Source organism: Neomonachus schauinslandi, chromosome 9 (assembly GCF_002201575.2).
Source record: "Neomonachus schauinslandi chromosome 9, ASM220157v2, whole genome shotgun sequence".
Taxonomy (NCBI): domain Eukaryota; kingdom Metazoa; phylum Chordata; class Mammalia; order Carnivora; family Phocidae; genus Neomonachus; species Neomonachus schauinslandi.
In genome coordinates this window covers 115,412,721-115,432,448 of record NC_058411.1, presented here as the reverse complement: position 1 = coordinate 115,432,448, position 19,728 = coordinate 115,412,721, and the positions used below count along the sequence as shown (strand labels likewise).

The following is a 19,728-nucleotide window of genomic DNA, read 5'->3' as shown; positions in this document are numbered from 1 at the left end:
ACATCTCCAAAGGCAAGAGAAACAAAAGTAAAAATGAACTATTGGGGCTTCATCAAGATAAAAAGCTTTTGCACAGCAAAGGAAACAGTTGACAAAACTAAAAGGCAACTTATGGAATGGGAGAAGATATTTGCAGATGTCTTAGAAAAAGGGCTGGTATTCAGAATCTATAAAGAACGTATCAATCTCAACACCCAAAAAACCAGAAAATCCAGTGAAGAAATGGGCAGAAAACATGAACAGACATTTCTCCAAAGAACACATAGAAATGGCTAACAGACACATGAAAAATGCTCAACATCACTCAGCATCAGGGAAATACAGATCAAGACGATGGACTCTGAAAAACAAACAGGGTTCTAGAGGGGAGGGGGTGGGAGGATGGGTTAGCCTGGTGGTGGGTATTGAGGAGGGCACATTCTGCATGGAGCACTGGGTGTTATGCACAAACAATGAATCATGGAACACTTCATCTAAAACTAATGATGTAATGTATGGGGATTAACATAAGAATAAAAAAAAAAACTCCAATGAGATACCACGTCACACCAGTCAGAATGGCTAAAATTAACAACTCAGGAAACAACAGATGTTGGTGAGGATGTGAAGAAAGGGGAACCCTCTTACGCTGTTGTTGGGAATGCAAACTGGTGCAGCCACTCTGGAACACAGTATGGAGGTTCCTCAAAAAGTTAAAAATAGAACTACTCTAGGACTCAGCAATTGTACTACTAGGTATTTATTCAGAGTTTACAAACTGATTCAACAGGGCACATGCATCCCAATGTTTATAGCAGTAGTGTCCACAATAGGCAAACTATGGAAAGAACCCAGATATCCATCGAGAGATGAATGGAGAAAGAAGTGGTGTATATATATATACACAATGGAATGTTACTCAGTCATCAAAAAGAATGAAATCTTGCCATTTGCAATGACGTGGATGGAACTAGAGGATAGTATGCTAAGCAGAATAAGTCAGTCAGAGAAAGACAAATAGCAGATGATTTCACTCATATGTGACTTTTAAGAAACAAAACAGATGAACGGAGGGGAAGGGAAGGATAAATAAAAGAAAATCAGAGATGGAGACAAACCATAAGAAACTCTTAACTATAGGCAACAAACAGCGTTGCTGGAAGGGAGGTGGGTGTAGGGTTGGGGTAACTGGGTGATGGGCATTAAGGAGGGCACTTGGTATAATGAGCACTGGGTATTATATGCAACTGATGAATCACTAAATTCTGTCTCTGAATGTAATAATATACTATATGTTAATTTAAATTTAAATAAAAATTTTTTAAAAAGCTTACAAAGAAAAGCAAATATAGATTTATAGAGTTCTATATGTTAACCTGCTTATTTATCGTTCCTTATTTATTTTTATGGCATTCAGAGTATCAATTACCATGTTCTTACTCTTACCATGTACACTTACTTTATGTGAGTCATAAAACTACTCACACCCACATCCTTTGTGTTGTTATTGTCAAATATATTACAGTTCTATGTTATAGATCCAACAACACAGTTATATGCATATTTATCCCATAGCTTTTCAAATCAGTTAAGGTGAGAAAGGAGAACAAATTTCCGTTTCGTAACTAAACATTTAAAATTTTAATTTTAATTAAAATTTGCTGAGATATCTGTTGTTAATCTTACTGAGATTCTCTTGCATATTATCATTTTCCTATTGCTTTTTAAAAAATTTTCTCTTCGGGGCGCCTGGCTGGCTCAGTCGTTAAGCGTCTGCCTTCGGCTCAGGTCATGATCCCAGGGTCCTGGGATCGAGCCCCGCATCGGGCTGGCTGCTCAGCTGGAAGCCTGCTTCTCCCACTCCCCCTGCTTCTGTTCCCTCTCTCACTGTCTCTCTCTGTCAAAAAATAAATTAAAAAAAAAAAAAAAAGAAAGAAACCAGTTTAAAAAAAAAAAAAAAAAATTTTCTCTTCATCTTTGAGCACTCTTAGCAACATGTGACGTGTGCGTGGAACTCTCGAGTTTGTTGAGCTTTTTGGATTTTCATCACATTTGGTAAATTTCAGCCCTTTTTTTCTTGAGTATTTTTTCTACTACTTCTCTTTTCTCTCCTTCTAGTAGTAACATTTTGACTCTGTTGAAGTGTGTAATGGTGTCACCTTTCTCTAAGATTCTGTTCATTTTTCTTTCTTTCTTTCTTTTTTTTAAGATTATTTATTTATTTGACAGAGACCCAGCGAGAGAGGGAACACAAGCAGGAGGAGTGGGAGAGGGAGAAGTGGGCCTCCCCCTGATCAGAGAGCCCAATGCGGGGCTCGATCCCAGAACCCTGGGGTCATGACCTGAGCTGAAGGCAGACGCTCAATGACTGAGCCACCCAGGCGCCCCTCTGTTCATTTTTCTTTTTTCTTTTTTTCTCTTCAGAATGTATGATCTTTATCAGTCTGTCTTCAAATTCACTGATTCTTCTGCCAGGAATATTGAAATGTGGTATTGATTTCTTTTTTCATTCTAGTTATTGTACTTTTCAACTCCAGAATTTCAGTTTGGGTTTTTAGAAAAATCATTCCTTATATTCTCTATTTGATAAGTTGTTCCTTTACTTCTTTAAGCATAGTTTCTTTAGTTATTTGAACATATAAAGTTTTTATTTTAATTCCAGTTTGAATGTATTTTTAATGGATGATTTGAAATTTTTGTTAAGTCTAACGTCTAGGCCTTCTTGCAGGCAGTTTTTGTTGCCTGCACTTTCCTTGTGTGTATAATATGTGTGTGTGTGTGTGTATATGTATATGTGTGTATATATATATATACACATATACATATAGGTCACATTTTCTGGCTTTTTTGCATGTCTTGGTTTTGGGGTTTGTTTGTTTGTTTTGATTCTTATTTTTATTACATGACAAGTCATCTCCCCAGCACTTTTTTTCTCTCATCTTTTACACCTAATACAATAGAAACCAACATCATTCAAGCAGTTAATTATAGTTTATCTTGTATTCTTTGCCTCTGTTTCATATGTAACAAAAGGAACAGGAGTATTTTTTCTATAATCATGACATCAATAAACAATAGCTTACTCATGAACATAAAATGTTCCTCATTCCCAACATGCAGAATAAGCAGAAAAACTTGCTTTGCTTCTTCCGGATACTATTTAACTCTTGAGAGACCTACAAGGAAAAAGATGAAGACAGACTATGAAGAACACACACAGAATCTCTGCAAAATGCTCCTTATAACCATCTTCTTTGTACATTTGAACACCAAAAAGAAATTTTGAAAGACACGATTTTCACATCAAGAAGCACAGCCTGCAGTGATTTGATTGGAGATGGGCCCTCATCCAGCAACTGCTCCTCCTGAAGTTGAATAGCACCTAAGTTATAAGAGACCCCAATGGTATAGGGCTCAAGGACCACTAAATGGCAATAGTATCAGTGTAAGATGGACTGCAGATAGTATGAAGGCTCCAGGCACTCCTGCCATGGTCATTCTGGTTTATGACTCGATGTTGGAAGCTCTTAAATCAGTCAGTTCATACCTCAAGATGATAGGGGCTTAACATTTTCAGGCCTCTTTTCCTCCAGCTATTTTTTTGTTGTGGTAAAATATGCATGCCATAAAATTTACTATTTTAACCATTTTTAATTGTACAACTCAGTAGTGTTAAGTATATTTATGTTGTGTTAAATGTCATCACTACCCATCTCTAGAACTTCTTCATAATCCCTTTATAAAACACTGTACCCATTTAACAATAACTCCCATTCCCACTCCCAGCCCCTGGTAATCACTGTTCTACATTCTATCTCTATGAATGTGATTACTCTATGTACCTCATGTATGTGCACTCATAAAATATTTGTCATATTTTGACTGGCTTATTTCACTTGGCATTATTGTCTCCCAGATTCATCTATGATACAGCATGTATCAGAATTTCATTCCTTTTTAAAGCTGAATAACCATTTTTCTTGTGCTGCTTACTACTGTTTCATGTATAACAAAAAGCACCATGTCCATTTTATTTTGTCTATCCATTTGTCCATTCATCTATTGAAGGACACTTGGGTTGTTTCCACCTTTTGTCTATTGTGAATAAAGTTGGTATGAACATGGTGTACAAATAAATATATGTTCAAGTCCCTACTTTCAGTTCTTTTGGATATATACCCAGAAGTGGAATTGCTGGACCATGTGGTGATCCTATATATAACTCTTTGAGGAACCACCATTCTGTTTTCCACTGTGGCTGCACCATTTTCCATTCTTAACATCAATGCACAAGGTTTCCAATTTCTCCACATCCTCACCAACACTTTTTTTTTTTTTTTAGTAGTCACCTAATGGGTGTGAAGTGAGAGGGATTTGATTTTTGTCTTTCCCTAATCAGTGATGTTGAGCATCTGTTCATGTGCTTATTAGCCATTTGTGTGTATCTTTTTTGGAGAAGTGTCTATTCAAGTCTTTTGGCCATTTTTGAATTGGGCTGTTTGTTTTGTTTTTGTTGTCTCATGAATTTTGTTGTTATCTGGGCATTTTAGGTAATATATGGTAACAACTCTGGAATCTGATTCCCCTCCCCCTCTCTGTGGATTATTGTTTGCTTGTTTATTTGTTTAGTGATCTGGGTGGAGGATTTCGGTAAAGTCTATTTCCCTTGCAGTGTGAAGCCTGTAATGGCCCACCTCAGAGTTTACAGTCTTGACTATGTACATCTTTATTTGGGATGACTAGCAGGGCTATCTTTGACTGTTTCTCTCCCTGATTTTTCTCTTATCTGTCTCATTGGGTATTACATCCAGCTGTTAGGCTCTACTAATTGCTGGATGATTAGTCTGTTACTTTGACAATGTTCTGGTGCATAAATTGCCTCACAGTCTTCTCCAGTTGACTCCAGGCAGGTATATTAGTTGAGACTAGTTATTGGGAATGGTTGGTAGCCTCTGATCTTGCTGGCTTCTCCAGGAATGAGACCTGTACTCTACCTTCAAGCTTGGAACAGGACGATCAGGGCCTGTCCTGCCAGGGGTAGAGCCTCTGGGTAGGGGCTGGATTGGGGAAAGAAGCCCCCAAACTCTTGGATGCACTAACAAAGATATTTAGCCTCTTCAACTTGGGGGAGGGGGAGAAATGCTGAAGGACTGCTCTTCCTGGTGATGGAGAACTAAGGGGAGAGGGGACCCCATTTTCTTTGTCACCAGTCTGGAGTAGAGCTTCTGTGAAGCTGAACTGCAGTGGGGGAGAGAAGGAGCGGGTCTAATGTGCAAAGGACTCACACTTTTCTCACTGAGATTTAGTAGATTTTTCTTCAGTACATGTTTCTTCATTTGCTATATGCTCTTAGAACAATTTCAGAGACTTAGGGGCACCTGGGTGGCTGTTGGTTAAGCAACTGCCTTCAACTCAGGTCATGATCCTGGAGTCCCGGGATCAAGTCCCGCATCGGGCTACCTGCTCAGCAGTGAGTCTGCTTCTCCCTCTGACCCTCCCCCCTCTCATGTGCTCTCTCTCCCTCTCTCTCATTCTCTCTCTCTCAAATAAATAAATAAAATCTTTAAAAAAAAAACAATTTCAGAGACTTGAAAAATATTTTTAATATTTTATTCTCCAGTTATTGTTGTTTCACTGGGCAACTGATCCACGGGGCTGCTCACATCAGCATTCTGGAAGTGGACTTTATGAACTTGCATCCTTCAACTTCTTTTTTTTTTTTTCATTATGTTCAGTTAGCCACCAAGCCAGTCCTGCAAGAAATATTAATGAACTTGCATCCTTAAAATTCAGCATGCAGGGGCGCCTGCCTGGCTCAGTCGATAGAGCATGTGACTCTTGATCTCAAGGTCATGTGTTCAAGCCCCACATTGGGTGTGGAGCCTACTTAAAATAAAAATTTTTTAAAAATTTAAAAATTCAGCATGCATGTACCAGGAAATTCTCTTAAATAGACACAGTGTGATTAGCACATTCAGGAAATTCAACATGGATTCTGTATTAATAGCTGATAACTATTCTACAGTGTTTACTGGGAGGTGGCTTTCTTAGACTCAGATGTACTTTCCTACTTATAGGGCAACGTGGTCCACATTTGCCTCAGACACACTCAGAGGGACACAGGAAAGGAGTCCTAGCCAGTGTCATGCCCTTTCCTGCTGGAGGTTGGCAGCAGAGGCAGACCATGTCTCAGGGGCCTGGATGTAGAGCTGCAGTGGGCATTGCTACAGCAGCCGTGCCTTATGAGCCCTGTTAAAGTCACAGAGGCAGCACTCCCAAGCCCCACCAGACATGCTTGTTCCCAGAGATATTGCACTCAGGGGAGTCCAAGTGATAGGATCTCTACCAGGTGTTCACCAGGCTTCTAATCAGGTGCCATTTGTCCATAAGAAGTCATTTCTAGGTGCTTTCCTCTGGCCACATAGCTATCAGCTTCCTAGAGCCAGAAAGTGAACCTTGAGTCACAGTATCCTGCAGAAAGAGAAGGGGTTTGGGAAGTGTTTTATTTACAACAGTCCAAATTCAGATTTTGCCAGTTGTGCCAATACTGTCCTTTATAGCAACCTTTTTTTTTCCATTTAGCATCTTGTGTGTTGAGTCACCATGCCTTCTTAGTTTTCTTTTACCTGCAACAGTCCTTTAGCCTTTCTTTGTCTTTAGGACCTTGCCTTTTTGGAAGAGTGGAAGCCAGCAAATTCATAGCCTGTTTCACAGTTTCCTTATGATTAGATTCAAGTGATGCATTTTGGCAGGAATACCACAGATTTGATGTTGTATCCTTCTCAGTGCATCTTCTCAGGAGGCATGGGAATGTTGGTTTATCCCATTGCTGATGATTTTGACTTTGACCACTTGGTTAAGGTGATGTCAATCAGGTTCTACAGAGTACTGTAAAGATAAGTTTTTCTCTTCAAAATTAATGAGAGATTGGTAGAGCTGATTAATGGAGAGTATGTGGCAATACTATATTCCTCAACAAACTTTTATCTACTTGTTTTAGTATCCATTGATGATTCTTGCTTAAATTGGTTTTTATTGTGCTGTTGACAAATAGTAATATCTAACTCACCATTCTTCCTACTCTGTCATTACTTATTAGCCCAATTTTATTTTTAAGAACTTATTGTAATATCTATAGCTCTGTTCCTTCATGAAGCAGGCTGAATTCTTGTGTTTATTATACTAAATTACTAAGAATTAAAATGTCCAATTAGGTTTAGGTACTTGATTTTTAAAAAAATAATTTCCCTACAAAAGTAACTATAGGGTTACTTTTTTTATTTGAGCATAGTTGACACAGAATGTTACATTTGTTTCAGGTGTACAACTTAGTGATTTGACAAGTTTATACATTATGCTATGTACATCATATGTATAGCTACCATCTGTCCCAGTTACATTGCTATTATAATATCATCAACCACTTAATGGGAGAATATATTTGCAAATGATATATCTGATAAGGGTTAATATCCAAAGTATATAAAGAGCGGGGTTCAGGAAAAGATTGCAGAGGAGTAGGGGACCCTATTCCAACCAGTCCCTGGAATTGAGCTGGATATCTACCAGACTATTCTGAACACTCATGAAATCAGCCTGAGATGTAAGAAGATAGATCTGGATTTCTACAAAGACAATATCGCACGTGGTTGGTTTCAAGGTATGAAGTGGGAACCATGATTCCATGGGCACATAATCTGAAAATAAATGGAAGGGGGAGGGAGCTGCCATAAGTGCTGGTGCCGGGAAGGTGAAATAACACAGGAGCGCAAAAGCCTCCTGTGCTGGGGACTGGGCACAGACTCGCAGTCTGGTAGTGACAGGGAAAGGACTTTAGGGCAGCCCCCTGGACTGAAACCAGAGCGGCGGGGCCCCACATGTGAACTGGGGGCGGCTGGCAGTTTTAGCAAAAGGGCAGAAATGTGCCCCAACCTGGAGGCGAGGACTGGGAGCACTGCTAAGGGGCGCACAACCCAGGATGCTGCAGTTTATAGCAGCACAGACAGAAATGGAGATAGTGTGGCCTGGAGAGCTCATTGAAGAACAGACTGTGATTTGTCTGCTCTGAGGCAGAGGGTTGGAAAGTCTCTTCTGCTCCGACTCTCTGAAGAGACACGGAAAGCTGCCAGAGAACAAAAGCCCTCCAAAGACCGGTTTTCACTGAGCCCATTCCCCCCCCCACGGGGGGCAGGACAACTCTGCCCAAAAAGGGTTGCCTGAGTAACAGTGCGGCAGGCCCCTCCCCCAGAAGGCAGGCTGGAAGAACAAGAAGCTGACAACCCTAAGGTCCCTATAAAACAGGTGCATCTTGCTTGGGTTGTGGTCAATAATTTAGGCTCTGTACATTCCCTCAACCACCCCTCAACAGAATGACTAGGAGGAAGAACCCCCAAAATTGGAAAGACTCAGAGACCATGACTTCTGCCACAGATTTACAAATGGATACAGATATAACCAAGATGTCAGAAATGAAATTCAGGGTAGCAATTGTGAAGACAATAGCTAGAATGGAGAAATCAATTAATGGCAACATAGAGTCTCTAAGGGCAGAAATGAAAGCTGAATTGGCAGAACTTAAAAATGCTATCAGTGAGATCCCATCTAATCTAGATAATCTAACAGCTAGGGTAAGCGAGGCAGAAGAACGAATTAGTGACCTAGAAGACCACTTAATACACAAAAAAGGAAAAGAGAAGGCCAGGGAAAAACAACTCAAAATCCATGAAAATAGAATCAGAGAAATAAGTGACACCATGCAATGTTCCAATATCAGAATTATTGGGATCCCTGAGGGGGGGTGGAGAGAGAGGACTAGAAGATATATTTGAGCAAATCATAGCTGAGAACTTCCCTAATCTGGGGAATGAAACAAACATTCGTGTCCTAAAGGCAGAGAGGATGCCTCCCAATATCAAGGAAGACAGACCAATGCCCCAGCATGTAATAGTAAAACTTGCAAAGCTTAGAATCAAGTAAACCATTTTAAGGGCAGTTAGGGGGAAGAAATTCCTTATGTACAGAGGGAGGAACATCAGAATAATGTCAGACCTATCCACAGAGACCTGGCAAGTCAGAAAGGGCTGGCAAGACATGTTCAGGGTACTAAACAAGAAGAACATGCAGCCAAGAAACTTTATCCAGCAAGGCTGTCATTTAGAATGGATGCAGAGATGCAGAGCTTCCAAGACTGGCAGAAACTGTGACCCCTAAGCTGGCCCTGCAAGAAATACTAAGGGGGCTCTATAAAAGGAGAAAGACCCCAGGAGTGATATAGAACAGAAATTTACAGAGACAATCTATAGAAACAAGGTCTTCACAGGCAACATGATGACAATAAAATCATACCTTTCAATAATCACTCTCAACGTGAATGCCATAAATGCTCCCGTGAAATGGCACAGGGTTGCAGATTGGATAAAAAGACAGGACCCATCCATATGCTGCCTACAAGAGACTCATTTTGAACCTAAAGATACATCCAGACTGAAAGTGGAGGGATGGAGATCCATCTTCCATGCCAAGGGACCTCAAGAGAAAGCTGGGGTAGCAATTCTTACATCAGATAAATTAGATTTTAAAGATTTTTTTTTTTAATTTGACAGAGAGAGACCCAGCGAGAGAGGGAACACAAGCAGGGGGAGTGGGAGAGAGCGAAGCAGGCTTCCCACCAAGCAGGGAGCCCAATGCAGGTCCTGATCCCAGGACCCCGGGATCATGACCCGTGCCGAGAGCAGACGCCCAACGACTGAGTCACCCAGGCACCCCAAGATTTTAAGCTAAAGACTGTAGTTAGAGACACAGAAGGACACTATATCATTCTTTTTTTTTTTTTTTTGAAGGGGGAAGCTTGTGTATTGTGACACTATGTCATTCTTAAAGGGTCTATCCAACAAGAAGATCTAACAATTGTAAATATCTATGCCCCCAACATGGGAGCAGCCATCTACATAAGCCAACTCTTAACCAAAATAAAGAGTCATATTGATAACAATACGTTAATTGTAGGAGACCTCAATACTCCACTCTCAGCAACAGACAGATCATCTAAGCAGAAAATCAACAAAGAAACAAGAGCTTTGAATGATACACTGGACCAGATGGACCTCATAGCTATATACAGAACATTCCACCCTAAAACAACAGAATACTCATTCTCCTCGAGCGCACATGGAACTTTCTCCAGAATAGACCACATACTGGGTCACAAATCAGGTCTCAACTGATACCAAAAGACAAATTATTCCCTGCATATTCTCAGACCACAATGCTTTAAAACAGGAACTCAATCACAAAAAATTTGGAAGAAATTCAAACACTTGGAAGCTAATGACCACTCAGCTCAAGAATGTTTGGGTCAACCAGGAAATCAAAGAAGAACTTAAACAATTCATGGAAACCAATGAGAACGAAAGCACATCGGTCCAGAACCTATGGGATACTGCAAAGGCGGTCCTAAGGGGGAAATACATAGCCATCCAAGCCTCACTCAAAAAAATAGAAAAATCCCAAATTCACCAACTAACTTTACACCTTAAAGAACTAGAGTAAAATCAACAAATGATTCCTAAGCCATGCATTAGAAGAGAAATAATTAAGATTAGAGCAGAGATCAATGAATTAGAAACCAGAAACACAGTAGATCAGATCAATGAAGAAACTAGAAGCTGTTCCTTTGAAAGAATAAGATCGATAAAGCACTGACCAGACTTATCCAAAAGAAAAGAGAAAGGACCCAAATTAATAAAATTATGAATGAAAGGGGAGAAATCACAACTAACACCAAGGAAATAGAAACAATTATTAGAAATTATTATCAACAGCTATATGCCAATATATTAAGCAACCTGGAAGAAATAGATGCTGTCCTGGAAATCTATAAACTGCCAAGACTGAAACAGGAGAAATTGACAACCTGAATAGACCAGTAACCAGTAACGAGATGGAAGCAGTGATCTAAAACCTTCCCCAAAACAAGAGTCCAGGGCCTGATAGATTCCCTGGGGAATTCTACCAAACATTCAGAGAAGAAATACCTATTCTCCTGAAGCTGTTTCAAAAAATAGAGAATGAAAGCTTCCAGACTCATTCTATGAGGCCAGAATTACCTTAATCCCCCAACCAGGCAAAGACCCCATCAAAAAGGAAAATTTCAGACCGATATCCCTGATGAATATGGATTCCAGAATTCTCAACGAAATCCTAGCTAATAGGATCCAACAATACATTAAAAGGATCATCCACTTCCAAGTGGGATTTATCCTTGAGATGCAAGGGTGGTTCAACATTCTCAAATCAATCAGTGTGATAGAACACATTAATAAGAGGAGAGGGAAGAACCGTATGGTCCACTCAATTGATGCAGAAAAAGCATTTGACAGAAACTCCTTTTCTGATTAAAACTTCAGAGTATAGAGATGAGGGAACATTCCTATATTTCATAAAATCCATCTCTGAAAAACCCACAGCAAATATCATCCTCAATGGGGAAAAGATAAGAGACTTTCTCTTAAGATCAGGAACACGTCAACGATGCCCACTTTTGCCGCTATTGGTCAACATGGTACTAGATGTCCTAGCAACAGCAATCAGATAACAAAAAGAAATAAGAGGTATCCGAATTGGCAAAGAAGAATTCAAACTCTCTTTCTTTGCAGATGACCTGATACTTTATGTGGAAAACCCAAAAGACTCCACCCCCAAATTAGTAGAACTCATACAGCAATTCAGTAATGTGGCAGGATACAAAATCAATGCACAGACATCAGTTGCTTTCTTATACACTAACAATGCAACTGTAGAAGGAGAAATTAGAGAATCAATTCCATTTACAATAGCACCAAAACCATAAGATACCTTGGAATAAACCTAACCAAAGAGGTAAAGGATCTATACTCTAGGAACTACAGAACAGTTACGAAAGAAATTGAAGACCAAAAATTAAAAACATTGCATGCTCATGGATCAGAAGAATAAACATTGTTAAAATGTCTGTGCTGCCCAGAGCAATCTATACTTTCAATGCCATCCCGAATCAAAATTCCAATGACATTTTTCAAAGTGCTGGAACAAACAATCCTAAAATTTGTATGGAATCAGAAAAGAACCCAAATTGCCAAGGAAATGTTGAAAAAGAAAAAGCTGGGGGCATCATGTTGCCCGATTTCAAGCTGTATTACAAAGCGGTGATCACCAAGACAGCAAGGTACTGGCACAAAAGCAGACATATAGACCAATGGAACAGAATAGAGACCCCAGATATGGACCCTCAACTCTATGGCCAAATAATCTTCGACAAAGCAGGAAAGAATATGCAATGGAAAAAAGACAGTCTCTTCAATAAATGGTGCTGGGGAAATTGGACAGCTATATACAGAAGAATGAAACTCGACCATTCTCTTACCCCATACACAAAGATAAACTCCAAATGGATGAAAGACCTCAATGTGAGACAGGAATCCATCAAAATCCTAGAGGAGAACATAGGCAGTAACCTCTTTGACATCAGTCACACAACTTCTTTCAAGATACATCTCCAAAGGCAAGAGAAACAAAAGCAAACATGAACTTTTTGGACTTAATCAAGATTAAAAGCTTCTGCAGAGCAATGAACCAGTCAACAAAATAGGCAATCCACAGAATGGGAGAAGATATATGCAAATGACACTACAGGCAAAGCGCTGATTTCCAAGATCTATAAAGAACTTCTCAAACTCAACACCCAAAAAACAAATACTCCAGTCAAAAAATGGGCAGAAGACAGAAACAGACACTTCTCCAAAGAAGACATACAAATGGCTAACAGACACATGAAAAATGTTCATCATTAACCATCAGGGAAATTCAAATCAAAACCACATTGAGATAGCACCTTACACCAGTTAGAATGGCAAAAATCAACAAGGCTAGAAACAAGAAATGTTGGAGAGGTTGTGGAGAAAGGGGAACTCTCTTACACTGTTGGTGGGAATGCAAGTTGGTACAGCCACTTTAGAAAACAGTTTGGAGGTGCCTCAAAACATTAAAAACAGAGCTACCCTTTGACGCAGCAATTGCCCAACAGATGTAGTGAAAAGAAGGGCCATATGCACCCCAATGTTCATAGCAGCAATGTCCGCAATAGCCAAACTGTGGAAAGAGCCGAGATGCCCTTCAACAGATGAATGGATAAAGAAGATGTGGTGCATATATACAATGGAATATTATTCAGCCATCGGAAAGGATGAATACCCAGCTTTTACATCCACATGGGGGTGCCTGGGTGGCTCAGTTATTAATCGTCTGCCTTCGGCTCAGGTCATGATCCCAGGGTCCTGGGATCAAGCCCTGCATCAGGCTCTTTGCTCAGCGGGAAGCCTGCTTCTCCTCCCACCCCCACCTCCCGCTTGTGTTCCCTCTCTTGCTGTGTCTCTCTCTGTCAAAGGACTAAATAAAATCTTAAAAAAAAAAATCCTTTAAATCAACATGGATGGGACTTGATGAGATTATACTATGTGAAATAAGTCAAGCAGAGAAAGTCAATTATCATATAGTTTCACTTATTTGTGGAACATAAGGAATAGCATGGAGGTCATTGGGAGAGGGAAGGGAAAAATGAAGTGGGGGAAATCGGAGGGTGAGACGAACCATGAGAGACTATGGACTCCGAGAAACAGACTGACGGTTTTGGAGCGGAGGGGGGTCGGGGGATGGGTTGGCCCAGTGGTGGGTATTAAGGAGGGCACATACTGCATGGAGCACTGGGTGTTATACAAAAACAATGAATTGTGGATCACTACATCAAAAACTAATGATGTATGGTGACTAACGTAACATAATAAAATAAAATTTAAAAAGAGGTATATAAAGAACTTATACAACTCAACCCCCAAAATACCAAACAATATGGTTGAAAAATGGGTAGAGGACCTACATAGACATTTTTCAAAAGAAGACATAGTGGTGGCCAGCAGACACATGGAAAGATGCTCGACATCACTCATCATCAAGGAAATACAAATCAAAACTACAATAAGATATCACCTCACACCTGTTAGAATGGCTAAAATCTAGAATTTGGTACCTAAATCTGAAGGGAAGAAACCTGTCAGACTAGCATTTGGACATATCCGAATTAGTACAACTATGTGTATGAAAGGTTGGGAGACTATCTTGCTGAAGGTTCCTGTCATACAGGCAGGAAGAGGGACCCATCTGATGGGGAGGCCTGGGCACCTGCTCATGTTTCTGTCTGGCTATGCATGGGGATATTTGAGGGTAACCTAAGAGAATATAGGAGACTGTGTAAAATGTCAAATCCCTGAGTGAGTGAAAAAGTCTGCTGCCCAAATGGTTGAAAAAAGAGCCATATCATAAAGGTTCTAATTTATAAAAATTGTGTAACCTGCTTAAGCACCAGTAGTCATTGAACCCTATGCTCATAAATTATCACATAAATGGGTTGCAGTAAATGCATGATAGAACTGGACTTCAACGTAAAACTTTATGCCAAAGAATATTTGTGTCTATGGGTGGCATGATGAGCCAAAAATAGTTTTTTATAAAGGTTTCACTTGTTGTTTGGGTCAGCTTGTGTTCATTGCAAAAAATATCTGTATTGGCCACTTTTAGTGGTTTCTCATGCTGCTATTTATAGACTAACTTAACAATTCTTTAAAGGGTGAATAAACCGTATGGCGTTCATTATTCTTCTCAATTTTATTTTCATTTAAAAACTCCTTTTTAAGTATATAGTTTGTAAACCTCTTGGTTTGTACTTTTCTCACATTTTTATCTCACTCTTTCATAGGTACCTCCTATTTAACAGACATTGTGTGGTGGGCAGGCACAATTGCAAGTAAGTACCCAGTGTGGTGAAAAGCTTGGTGTGCTTTCTTTCTTAAGATCAGTCATTCTTCTGGCAGGACTGGAGGAGGTGGAATGAGTGTGGCTCTGTTCTTTGGGATGAGGACCAGGGCGGGAGGCATTGGTGGGGGAGATAGAGGTTCCTACTGCCTGCAGTTAGCTCTGAATATAGTCCAGCTCAGACTGTCCTGGGCCCAAAGAAATTAAAACAGCTCTTGCTTACTTATCTGTAGTCATGCTGTTGAATTTGGTGAAATTTCATGTTTTGTTGAACATAATTGGTTTTACAAAGGAGAGTTTCTTCACTTAGCCTTCAGTACAGGATCATGTGCTATTGTATAAAAGAGGTCATATGCAGAGGTTATGTGCTATCATGTAAAAATAAATAATAAAATTGGAGTTTGGAACCCTAAATATATAAAGAAAAATTGTATTAAATAATCCAGAAATATCATGAGGTTTACTTGTCACACATTATCTTCGAGGTGAGATGTTGTCTAGTGGATGTTGTTTCCTTTCACTGAAGAGCTCATCGTTAAGCTCTGTCTTGGTCTAGCTCTGGGTGCAGTCCCGTGCAGGCAGTAGTTTCTCCAGCTGGTGTATGAGCAGCATGTCACTGTGGCCCAGTAGTCTATACTGGAGTAGATTCCAGCCCATTGGGACAACAGGAAATTCTACATGATCAGTCTAAAAAGGAGGATGTGTGAAGGAGAGAGTGGAGATATACTTTGTTGCACCCACTGTCAGTCACTGCCATTTAGTTTGGGAATTTCCACAGAGGGCTGAAACTACTCCTGACCCGTTGGGTCGTGATGCTCTGGGGCCTGCTGTCCTCTGCCTTCAGGAACCTTAATTATGCAAGTGATGCCCCATATTTACTTCCTCACCAGTAATGAAAAGAAATAGCACTTTCAGAGCAGAGCCTTGCCAAATTAAACTCTGTGATCATTGCTAAAAGAGAGCTGTAATTGCAAGTGGTATCCTTGTGATTCTCTTGACAGTGGCTGTTGGCCAGATTGGAAACTTCCTGGCTTACACTGCGGTCCCCACAGTCCTGGTGACTCCACTGGGTGCCCTTGGAGTGCCATTTGGGTGAGAACTGGGATTCTGTGTTTTGGTTTTTAATGTGTAGTTTAGATTTTTTAAAAAACTACATTTTAAATGTTTCTGTTCAAATAATAATAGCAAAATTATAACTGAAGGTAGGTCTTCAGTATTCTACTCTATGGTTTAATTTTATCCTTCAAATTATTTTTTTGAATTATTAACCCTTCTCTTAGAAATTTGCTTTAGTATATTTCAGACCCTAACTTATGCATGGACGTTAGTGAATGTGATTCTGTCTTTCTCCTGGTCTTTGCCCTGGAAGACTTCCTAGAAACTAGAGTCTTCCTGGTGCCTTGGCAAGTGATTCTGAGAAATCATTAAGCAAAACTAGTCAATTGGTGTTTTATTTGTGTGTCTAGCATCCCCTACCAGACACTGAACAATTCTCCCACTCCACCCTGGGAAATTTTGGAGGTGGGACAAATGACACATAGGCACCAATGGATATAACATAGAATTTATAACTCATAACAGTTAACAGCAGATAAATCTCCATGCGTAGGAGAAGGGCTTCTGTGTGGTCGGGAGGGATAGGAGGAAGGTGGGGCTTTGGGTTTTATTGTAGTTAGAAAGTGAGTCGGTGGAGGTTCCACACTCAGCAGGGTCTTGCGTGGTTTGAAATTTCTCCAATTGCCAAGGGCCTGAGGACGCTAGGGTCTGAGGGTATTAGCAGGCTTTCTTATCTGGGGCAAAGGGCAAAGTAGGATTGGGGACTTGAATGCTGTCAGCCACCATGCATTTCAAGTGGAGTCTTTGTATTACATTTGGCTTACCTACAAAAATGATTTTATGAGACGTTTATTGAATAGCTCAACACATGAACATATTTATCCTCCCATGAACATATTTATATTCTGTTTTACTTTGAAGAAATTAAGAAACATATAATAGAAGAGAAATAAAATCCAAGTTTCTAACTCATTTGTATAGTGGTATTCTGCTGTATTTTAGACAGATTCCCAGATCCTTTCAGAGAAGTGTGTCTATGATGAATATATTTAAATTGTACTTTAAAGTCAGTTAGGCTAGGGGCACCTAGGTGGCCCAGTTGGTTAAGCGGCTGCCTTTGGCTCAGGTCATGATCCCAGGGTCCCAGACTCCTTGCTCGGTGGGAAGTCTGCTTTTCCCTCTGCCTACTCTGCCTGCTCTGCCTGCTGCTCCCCCTGCTTGTGCTCTCTCTCTCTCTGACAAATAAATAAATAAAATCTTTAAAAAAAATAAAGTCAATTTGGCTTTAAGATCCTGTAGCCTAAAAAGCACAAATGTTTTCTACAGGCTAACGTTTGAAAATGTGTTTGTAGAATGTTGTTCTTATCCAAACAAAAGACTAATATCACATGTAGCTTGATGTCGCTTTGTGTTTGGATGGCTCTGAAGAGCTTGGATTGCATGAGGAGTACTCACTTCAGGGAATCACTGCTGTAGCTTCCCAGAGCCCAGCCTCACTCTTTGATCTGTTCTCCTGAAAAAACATCAGGCAAATAAATAATCTGACCCTGGGGTCTTTGCACATTGCACATTTAATATGCATATTTTAAAATATTTTGCCTAGTTAAGTTCCAAAGAACTATTCTCATGGCTTTGACAATTAAGTCACCTCACCAGAAATGTTCACTGCTGCAAGTCTTCAGGAGACAGACTAGAAATAGAGAAGAGAAATAGAATAGACTAGAAATAGATTAGGAAGCCCCAAAATAGGTCCACTTTTCTCTGTAATGATTCAGTATATGATAAAGTAATCATCACAGCATAGTACTTTTAAAAGAAGTTTAAAAACACTTTTTATTTGGAAGTAATTTCCAAATTACAGAAAAGTTACAAGATTAAGAATAATCAAAACAGGGGATGGGTTAAATGGGTGATGGAGATTAAGGAGTGCACATGTTGTGATGAGCACTGGCTGTAGTATGTAAGTGTTGAAACACTATATTGTACACCTGAAACTAATATTACACCATATATTAACTAGCTGGAGTTTAAATGAAAACTTAAAAAAAAAAGAATAATCACAACAACACCCATATACCCCTCACCTATGCACACCTACTGTTAATATTTTACCCCACTTCCTCCATTATTTGCTTTCTCTGTATTAAGGTTTCTCAACCTCAACACTGTTGACATTTGAGGCCAGATCATTCTTTTTTGTGAGGGCTGATATTTGCATTGTGGGGTGTTAGCATCCCTGGACTCCACCAGCCAGATGCCAGGAGTACCCCCCCCAAAAATGTGTCCAGACATTACAAATGTCCTGGGAGGGGGCAAATCACCCCCAGTTGAGAACCATAAATGTGGTGTTTCCTTTGTTTTTTTTGTTCCTTTGTTTTTTTATCCTTTGAGACTACATCTGTCATGACTCTTCACCCTTAAATATATTAATTTGTGTTTTCTAACACTACAAATACTTTTAATAACCACAGTACAATGATCAATTTCAATAAATTTAACATTGTAGTACATGTATCTAATATGCCTTCTGTATTCCAGTTTTGTTAATTGATCCATTATACGCCTATTTTATGCCATTATCCTTTATACCTTTATTTATACCACTTATGCCATTATTTTTCCATTGTACCATCATTTTTCCTTCTAGTACAAGATCCAGTTTAGTATTGGGTGCTGCATTTAATTGTCATGTCTCTAGTCTAAAGAGATTTTTTTTCTTTAAATAAATAGTGTTGGGAAAACTGGTACGTAATTTGTAGGATCGTCAATTTAAATCATAGCACCGTCAAAATATGATCTAAGTGAATTAAGTATTATATACAGGGGATGGCCATCAAATGTGGAAATAGAGGCAAATACAACATTGAACGGTTTATTGATACTATTCCAGTGCGTGACTGAAGTGATATATTGAAGTATGTTGTCCTGCTCAGTAATGGAGGGTTCAGTGTTCTGTGTAAAGCTATGGAAAGCCCAATAAGTTAATGTGCCCAATTATCTGTTGCATATAGCTGTAGACATTTTCTGTCTCTGATTTTCACTGAATAAGCCTGCATCTCTAACATAACCCAGGGTATGTACTATGGAGGTTTAATCCGTAAGAGGAGGAAAAAAAAGTTTAGCTATGTTTCCATGGTTTGTGGCCTATGTATAAGAAAAATATTTTTTTTTTTAAAGATTTTATTTATTTATTTGACAGAGAGAGACACAGCGAGAGAGGGAACACAAGCAGGGGGAGTGGGAGAGGGAGAAGCAGGCCTCCCGCGGAGCAGGGAGCCCGATGTGGGGCTCGATCCCAGGACCCTGAGATCATGACCCGAGCTGAAGGCAGACGCTTAACGACTGAGCCACCCAGGCGCCCCGAAAAATATTTTTATTTTTACAACTTGAAACAACGAATGCCTTTTAGATCTTAAAAGGATAAGAAATTTCTGAAGTTTAAAGTAATAACAATGAAAAGTTTAACTTACTACAGTAAAAAAAAAATTTGTGAAAAAGATTAAATCAAATATGACAGTAATTAAAGCTATGACATAAAGAATTTCTTAAATTAGTCAGAATAATATGAAAATCCCAGTAGATAAAATGACAAAAGTCAAAACTGACAATTTGTTCATAAGAAAACACATTTATTCCACTAATATTAACCCTCATTTTCAATAAAATGCTCATAAGCAACCAGATACAATGTAATAAATACCTGTTTATTTAATAAATATTTCAAAAGTAAAAAGAATGTTAGAAAGGATACCTGCTAAATATAACGAACTATAAATATATTTGTGTTCTCCTTTCTTTTCTCAGCTTTTTAAAAATAGATATAAAATTTTATAAAGTAATAATTAGAATCAT

At 39.3% G+C, this 19,728-nt stretch overlaps 1 protein-coding gene across 1 annotated transcript in view; it reads left to right on the top strand.

Moving 5' to 3' along the window:
- NIPA1 (NIPA magnesium transporter 1) overlaps positions 1-19,728 on the top strand; it is an 81,527-nt gene that overhangs the window by 36,756 nt on the left and 25,043 nt on the right. The window contains exons 2-3 of the mRNA XM_021680627.2: positions 14,765-14,812; positions 15,822-15,912. Coding sequence (XP_021536302.1) covers positions 14,765-14,812; positions 15,822-15,912 — 139 coding nt within the window. The remainder of the gene's footprint in view (positions 1-14,764; positions 14,813-15,821; positions 15,913-19,728) is intronic.